Source organism: Protopterus annectens, chromosome 4.part0 (genome assembly GCF_019279795.1).
Source record: "Protopterus annectens isolate FY-2018-M chromosome 4.part0, PAN1.0, whole genome shotgun sequence".
Lineage (NCBI taxonomy): Eukaryota > Metazoa > Chordata > Ceratodontiformes > Protopteridae > Protopterus > Protopterus annectens.
In genome coordinates, this window is record NC_056733.1 from 871,494,809 (window position 1) to 871,503,137 (window position 8,329).

At 39.7% G+C, this 8,329-nt stretch overlaps 1 protein-coding gene across 2 annotated transcripts in view; it reads right to left on the bottom strand.

Annotated features, from left to right (window-relative positions):
* ADORA2A (adenosine A2a receptor) overlaps positions 1-8,329 on the bottom strand; it is a 431,532-nt gene that overhangs the window by 125,358 nt on the left and 297,845 nt on the right. For both annotated transcript variants that reach the window (XM_044068827.1, XM_044068828.1), the window contains exon 2: positions 3,794-4,825. In XM_044068827.1, coding sequence (XP_043924762.1) covers positions 3,794-4,137 — 344 coding nt within the window. In that variant the 5' untranslated portion in view covers positions 4,138-4,825. The remainder of the gene's footprint in view (positions 1-3,793; positions 4,826-8,329) is intronic.

Here is an 8,329-nt window from a genome sequence, read left to right on the forward strand (position 1 = left end):
GTACCCTGGCATTCTGCCTCCCGATGTTAGTTCCCACTGCTTCTATCAATATCAAGTATAGCCACTGGAGTGATCCCTGGGGTGAACTTTCTGTTTCCCATCCACTCATCAAGATTTCTCTTGAAGAGGGCCAGTGAGGTGCTCTGCTTGACATGTATGGGAAGTCTGTTCTAGAGCATGGGCAGTCTCTGGGTTATGAACCTGTCCCTCCAGCATGTTCTGTTGATTGTGGTAATGAGGTTGAGGTCTCTTGAGCGTGTGGTGTGGAGGGATTGGGATTTCTTTAGATGTAGCATTTCTAACAGGGCTGGGTCAGACATGCCTTTGTAAGTCAAGCAGAGATCACCTCTTAATAGACGATATGAGACAGAGAAAAGCTGGAGTTTTTTGAGTCTGTCCATGTAGGACATTTGTTTAAGGCCTAGGATCCTCTTCGTGAGGTACTTCTGTGGCCTCTCCAGCTGTTGCAGGTGTCTAGTGAGGTACATTCCAAATGGGGCTTTATACTCAATGATTTGTCTAATGAGGGAAGAGTAGAGAGAGATGATGACCTCTTTCTTCCTAGATGCAAAACCCTTGGTAATGTGATGTGTCACATAGAAGGACTTTCTGATCACAGTGACAATGTGGTAGTCGAAGGAGAGGTTGCTATCAACCTGTGTCCCCAGATCTCTTATTATGCCTTCAGTGTTCAGTGGGCTCCCATCGATATGGTAATTAGTGGGAACTGAGTTTTTCCCAAAGGGGGTGATGACTCATTTTTTGGCATTAAGCTTAAGGAATAAATTCCCTCTCTCCCCAACCTAAGAACAAGTCAAACCAAACAAACAGTATAGGGTACAGTATTAGTTAGGCCTTTTTTTAATAGTAACTCTCAAGCAACCAGAAACTGCAGTTATCTGGCATTTACCAATCCCCATGGGTGCCGGTTAACCGAGAGTTTACTGTACACTTTACGATACAAGAGTAATGTTCTTAAATGTTTAATGTAAAAATTTGACAGAGGCTTTTTTGTTGTTGGAGGGAAAATATTTATAATTTAAATAAACCTTTCTTGTTTAAAATTCATTATAATTCACCACAGAAACACTACAGTCTCTAGTAATGTTGACAGTCAATGTATATATCTTACAGGCTCAGCCTTTCTCTTCTTTTAGAAATCCTTTATCAGGTATTTCAGTCAGTTGCAATGAGTTTATCAGTACCTTTCTCAAAGATCAATTCCACTGCATGTGTTTCCAAAACTGTGCCCTAGCTCAGCCTGAAAATGAAAATATAACTAACAGAGTTGGTCTTTCCTTCTCCAAATCATTAACACGTTTGGAAAATTTCCATTTCATTTCCAGCTTTCATGTAGCCTCTTCACACACCAAAAACTGAAGGTGCATAATAATTACAAACCACTCTCTGCTGCCAGCTGTTATAGGCACACACATCCACAGACAAAAACACACACTCACGCACACACAGTAAAAAATATGCACCACAGAAGCACTCATTTTGATAACAGATACACTGCTTCAGAATCTCAGTAAACTCCATACTACAAGGTGAAAACTGAAAACAGTCTTCAGTCAGAATGGTCTCTCCTTTTTCATAGTCAGTTTTCACATCTCATTTTCACAGATTCAGAAAAGAAGAAAAATATTAGTGGACCAGACAGAAAAACAAAAAAAAACGACAGCATTAAATATGACTTGTTTTGCTGGCCCACTGAGTGGCATGATAGCTCACTGTGCTGACAGTGATTTGAGATCAATTAGCAACTTAGGCAGGGGGTGATGGATCAAAAAGCTGATGCCAATGTTCCTTCATAAAGGGAGGTATTGGGTTTCTACCACAGATTGGCACCCTGTGGTGGGGACTAAAGAATGATGCCATGAATGCATGTATGCATCTTAGTTTCAAAGCAGGGGGGAGTGGAACTAAGCACCTTGTGGCTGCATACATGGGCTCATTTGCAAAACACACATGATGTGTCATTGCATAATCCATCCACACTTATGGAATGGTTAAACTTATCCAAATTCCTCTCCTTAGCATAAAAAAAACTTCTACCCAGCCATGACAGTGACATCACATTCCCTAAGTCTGTGACAATCAGTTGCAAAAGGGTCTGAAGGTTAGTATGTAGGGGTCAAAAGATTATATAAATTAATTTCAAAAAGTTATGCCGTTATTTTAAGATTAATCAAATAGCTTTTTATTTTAGTTTAATCCATTATTAATTCTCTGTTCTCACTAAAGATACTTGTTGGCAGGATAGATTTGTGTCCCAAAGACTGCCCTATTTGTGGAACAGACTCCCTCTCCATGTCAAGCAGAGTACCTCTCTAGCTCTATTTAAGAAGAACCTGGGCGACTGTATGGGAAATAGAAAATACACCCCTGGAATCCCACCAGTGTCCCTGCTGGACAGGGGGAACAGGTGCTCACTTTGAGGGAACATGGGCAAAATTCTTGGCTAGGCTTATAAGGGCATCTGGGCCAACAGCCTAGTATCATCCTATGAACCTATACGGTCTAGTCCATCTTTACTGCAACATGTGAATATATTAAAAGGATCAGGGGTCGGTGGACAAAAACTGCAGGATTTCTGGTGTAAGAAAAAGTTAATGTCTGCTAAGGAATTCATTAGTATTCCAGAACATTTGGCCAATATTCCAACACAAAGCTGAGCCATATACCGCCCTGCAGTCTCCAAGTGTGACACAACTTTTTCCTGTAGGCTTTTCAAAAACAGCAGCTTACATGTTTAGTTTTCTTCTCGGTTTCATGTAAAGCCATAATTAAGCACAACTCTGTTTGCAGTATGTGCAAAAAATGTTTATTATTGAAGTGATATGCAATAATGCAAAACGTTCTTGATGATCTTATGTCCCTTTCTTTCTTTGTCAGATCATAGCATAATGACTTTGGTGTGACTGTCACTGTCATGGGGACACAATATGGTTTAACAACAAAGGATTAAGTTACACATTAAATGAACACAAAGGGAATCCTTAGGGAAAATCACATATTCATGCAAATCTATTCAGTACTAAGTAGCCAGAAGAAAGAAGCCGTGGCGATACAGCAGTAGCGTTGTTGCCTCACAGCAAGAGGTTCTCCTGTTCGATTCTCGGCTGGAGTGCCTTGTGTGTGGAGTCTGCATGTCCTCCCCGCGGTCGAGTGGCCTCCGAAAGATGGGTGAATGGGCGTTCCTTCGCTGAAGGTTTGGCATCGGGCTGGCAACTCGGCACCATAAAAAAAATCTACTGCCAATCATTAGCAGACCGGAGTTCCGCTGTGGCGACCCCTAACCGGGAAAAGACAAACAAAAACTAAGTAGCCAGAAGAAAGATGATACAAACCACAACATGAAATGCAATATGAAAATAACTGATTATAATATTTTCGAGGGGTTCCTCTGTGGTATCAGAAATTCTTTATATATCGCAGTTATTAAAAAAAGTGTATGTAGTTTGCTTACGGTTACATTTTTTTGTGTTTCTTCTTAATTTTACTTCTTCAAGTAAAAGAAAAAAAAATTCAGTGTGACAAGCATTTTCCTTTTAAAATTAATATAAGTAGAAGAAAACAACACTTACATTTTATGCCAGCTGGTTTGTTTGGCAATTTGCATAACTAAACACTTATGTAGCAATAAAACGCTGCAACAATCAAGTATTTTGCAGGATCTCTTAGAAATATTACAGTGAACTAATTTTTGAGCTCCTGAGTTTTTTTTTTCTCCAAATACGAGTAGAAAATAAATGCAGTATATATCTTGTGTGTTGCCTTGACTCCTTACCTGAGCGGTATTTTAATTGCAATGTATCGATCGACTGCAATGGCGAGTAGGCTGAAGATAGAGCTCTGAGTTAGGACCAGTACAAAGCAGGCAATAAAAAGGCAACCATAAAATGAAGCACAGAAACCAGTACTGATTGTGATGGCAAATGGAATCGCCAACACCCCGACAGCAATGTCAGCTGCCGCCAAAGAAACCACAAAAAAGTTGGTGGCGTTCTGCAGGTTACTGTTTATATAGACTGCCCAGCAAACGAGGATGTTCCCCAGTATAGCAAGTACTGCAATAGCCACTTCAATAATTATGTAGCTCACGTCCAAGAGATAGTTTTCATGTACTACCATGGTGAGGTTGACCAAGCCAACATGAAATACAGCTCTGTCAGGTCAACAGTCATAGCTGCGGTCAGTTAGGTCAAAATGATTACTTCTGAACTTAAGACTTGAAGTAGTGAAGGGACTTCTTTATAAGCACTGTCCAACAGACATCCTTTGAAGGGTTTAGAAACCATTAAAGTGAAAACTTTGACATCAAATTGTAAATTGGTGCTTAGTGACCTGTGACAGGCGTTATATTCCTTAAACCAGGATGCCAGGAAGCTAAGCAGTCCCTGAAGCAGGTGATGCAGCTTTTTGGATCAAATTTTCTAATATAAATTTAGCAAACAACTTGCATTCATGACAAATCATTCTTTCCTAGTCTGTTTTGACTCTTCCATCTAACATCACATTTGCTCTTGGAGGATGCAACTAAAATGGCAGATCTGCATGTCCTCCTAGAGACGGCATCCACTGGAGCTTGTGAAATTTTCTGTGCTTAGAAGTTATCAAAGCCAACCATTTACTGTGTAGGACTTTTGTCTTCAGAAATGTCTGAACAGTTATTTAACTCTCATGCCCTTGTAAGAACTGAAAACAGAAAAAGATATAGTATTCATTTTTGGAAGCAAGTTTTAAAAGAAAGCTTGAACTCCGACAGTCCATTCACTTATCCAAATCTCCTTGTAGGGTCTTCTTAAATATCCATCTGTTCCTGAAATTACACAGATTAAAGCCAGTTACCATTTTTTTGCAATTGTAAAAAAACACACACATTCAAAACTGTGGCCTGAGTTAGCTTATTAAAGTATACTATACTACACCTGACTTTGTAGTGCTAATCTGTATTCTCAAAAGGTTTTTGGTAGCATGCTTAGTTTTTAGACTCTAAAAAAATCCTTGAAAATATGTTCTACATTTAAAAAACATACAAACAGCTGATCTACTTAGGTACCTATAATGAGAGGATTAGCACAGTACCACAAAACAGTGACTAAGGTAAAAAGCATTTGAAATTAATTGTTTGTTTTTTATTACAGCAAACTACCATAAAGGATATATTAATAAAACAAGATCCTTTTATAGTAAAGTTAAGCTTAAAAACACTTAAAAAACAAAAAAATCATATTCATGCATTTATCTAATGTTATTAACTGGATTTCCTTTTTATTAATTGCTGAGGTAATGGATGTTACAATAGATTTTTAATGTCTGGTGTTATTTATTGGTCTCTGATGCCATCTTCTTAATGCAGTGACTGTGACATCACTGCCGTCCTCCTAGCAACAGACTCTCACAAGTGGGAATTAAGACTTTCAGACTGGAAGTAAGTTATAGCAGCAGATGAACTCAAAGTGAAGCCTGCTGAAAACATATATTCATGTAAATTTAATTAGTATTAAGTAGCAGGAAGAACAACAGACAGAAAACAACAATTGCAAAAGCTCAGAGATGATGCATTTAGTTCATGCTGAGAGGAGCAAACTTGTGAAACACAAGAACAGTAAATAGTACAAGGCAGGCAAATGCAATATTTGGGAGTATGCATTTAGCCAAACAGAAATATATTACAGAACAGGAAAAGTTAATGCTAGCCTGTTGTTTGAATGTCACTTATTTGCTTGTCGTATTAGGAAAGCATTATAGGTTCATAGGTTCATAGGTTTATACTAGGCTATCTGCCCTAAGGCATTTATAAGCCTAGCCCAAAGTTATGTGGCTTACGCCACCCCTTATGTTAGAAATAATGTGCCCATTAGTTTGTTGTGCCTCTGTCCAGCAGTGACACAGAGATGATTCCCAGGGTAAACCTACGATCTCCCATCCACCGGTCAAGATTTCTCTTGAACAGAGCCAGCGAGGTGCTCTGCCTCACATGGACCGGGATTTTATTCCACAGCATGGGGAGTCTCTGGGTGATAAATCTATCCCTCCAGCATGTCCTATTTATATCCGTGCTAAGGTTTAAGTCACTTGCTCTAGTGGTTCTGGTGGATTTGGATTTTTTGAGGTGGAGCATGTCCATTAATTCCGGGTTGGTCATGGCCTTGTATGTCAGGCACAGGTCACCTCTGAGCAGACGGTATGCAACTGAATAGAGTTGGAGTTTCTTCAGTCTGGCAGTATATGACAGGTTTTGGAGTCCCTTTATCCTTTTGGTGAGGAACTTTTGGGGTCTCTCCAATTGCTGCAGGTGTCGGGTGAGATACATCCCGAATGGGATGGTGTAGTAAACAGCTTTCTTATCAGTACTTACGTGTTCTTCTTACATTGCACAGATATGACTCATAACATGGAGATGCCAGGCTACAAACATGCATGTAACTGTCAATATATACTAAAAAATCCTGGCCCCCTGAAAACATTACAAGAAGCAATCAGATGAGCAATTGCAACTGAATTGGTCAAAGCTACCCAGAATGAGCCTTTAACATTGCTGTTTTAGTGAGAGAACACTATGGTAATCAATGTGCCCTTTGCCTTGAAGTGACAGTCTTGGAGTATATATTACTCAGAGGAGCCATGGGGTGTATATGTTACTGGAAAAACATTATTTTCTTGATTTTCTGAGTAACTTTTCCCTTTGGAGAAGCATAATTGTCATTGCAATGCTTGTGTGGAAACTTGCATTGGTAATTCACCTATAGAGGACAAAGCTTTGTTGTTTGGACAAGACACGCTCATTAATGTACTGTTTTCAGCCTTGATTGGTACTGGTCCAAAGCCAACTATATAACGGTAATTTCAAGAGTTCTAAGATTCCTTCTCTGTGACACAAAGTATTCAGTGTTCTGCTCTGACAGGCTCAATGCTACATGTTACTGCAGTGGCTGCAGAGATGAGGAAACATTTCATAAGGTGATTCAATTTATTAGTGTTTTCTAAAGAAAGTTAATATCACTAAGGCACTAGATTGTCCACGTGCAGCATTATTATCTGCAAGCACTCAGCACTGTAGTGTGAGAGTGGGGGAGGAGGTGACATTGTATTAAACACTGTTTGTTCAGCTGAAATGCCTTGCACCAACATCTAATTAACTTACTCTAACCTACAGATTTCTTCTTCCAGCTACTGACACCAAAATTCTGCTATGTGAAGTTCAGAAAATTTGCTATTCGCTACAGCAATCCAGTAAGAAAATTGTCTCCATACTGCATTGTCGTCCACCCTCTACCCCCTCAACAAGTGTTTCTGTGTGGGACATATCCATCCTGTTGAGCACTATGGCACAACAAACATCCAGGTTCCAAGAGATCAATGCAAAAACTGCTAAATGCTTCACGAATTAGCAACCAAGTGCATCACTCTCCACCCATCTGTGTTCCAGCCGAAAGAAGAATAAATCACAGTAATGATTACCAATGAAACCAAACTTCCACTATAAAATATCCTGTGACTGCAGTGGTGAAGCAACTCTGTGTGCCAGGATGAAGCCCTGTACTTAATGGTCAGTCTATGAACTCATCCTTACCTGTGGTCTCAGCTGGTGGATAGCCCCTGAATGGAAATTAGGTTACCTTCCAGAGTGGCTGAATTCTCAGTGCAAGAGTGAGGAGCATGGTAGATCTTGGAGTAGACACACTCCCCTCCAGGCTGAAAAGAGTCGATGTAGTTTGGGCCCCTAGTAAGGATATCCCCTGGGTGCCTACTGTGGGAGGTTATCAGGTCTACTGTAAAGAAGTCATGGAACACAATCAGAATATGCTGAAAAGATTATATTGTTCATCTTGCTTACGAAAGTCTGAGGATGCCACAGGATGAACTAGGGACTGTTGCTGGGGACATGGAAATCTAGTCTACTGTGCTCAGCTTGCTTCCACACTTACCCTTATTAGAAGAAGTTTGGAAAAAACAGATGGATAACTTTAACTTAATCAGACAAAACATGCAAGGCTAATATCACTGCTTAGAAATTCTTCCAGGAAAAAAAAAACAAGAAAGAAAAAGATGGTCTTGACTTGTAACCACAAATAAATGATGTACTGTTACTCTTCTCTAAAACCCAGGTCCATTTTTTGCAAGTGCACATTTCTTATGTGTCCTGTTTGCCACAGCCTTCAATACTAGAGTTTATCCTTCCATAACAACCAGATGTGATAACAGACTGAAAGTGCTACTCAGCATTCTAACAAATTCTGCAGCCGTCTTCATTCACTTCTTTGTGTCAGACTCTCTACACCAACACAATACAATTACCTACTCCAACCCCATGTTGCTT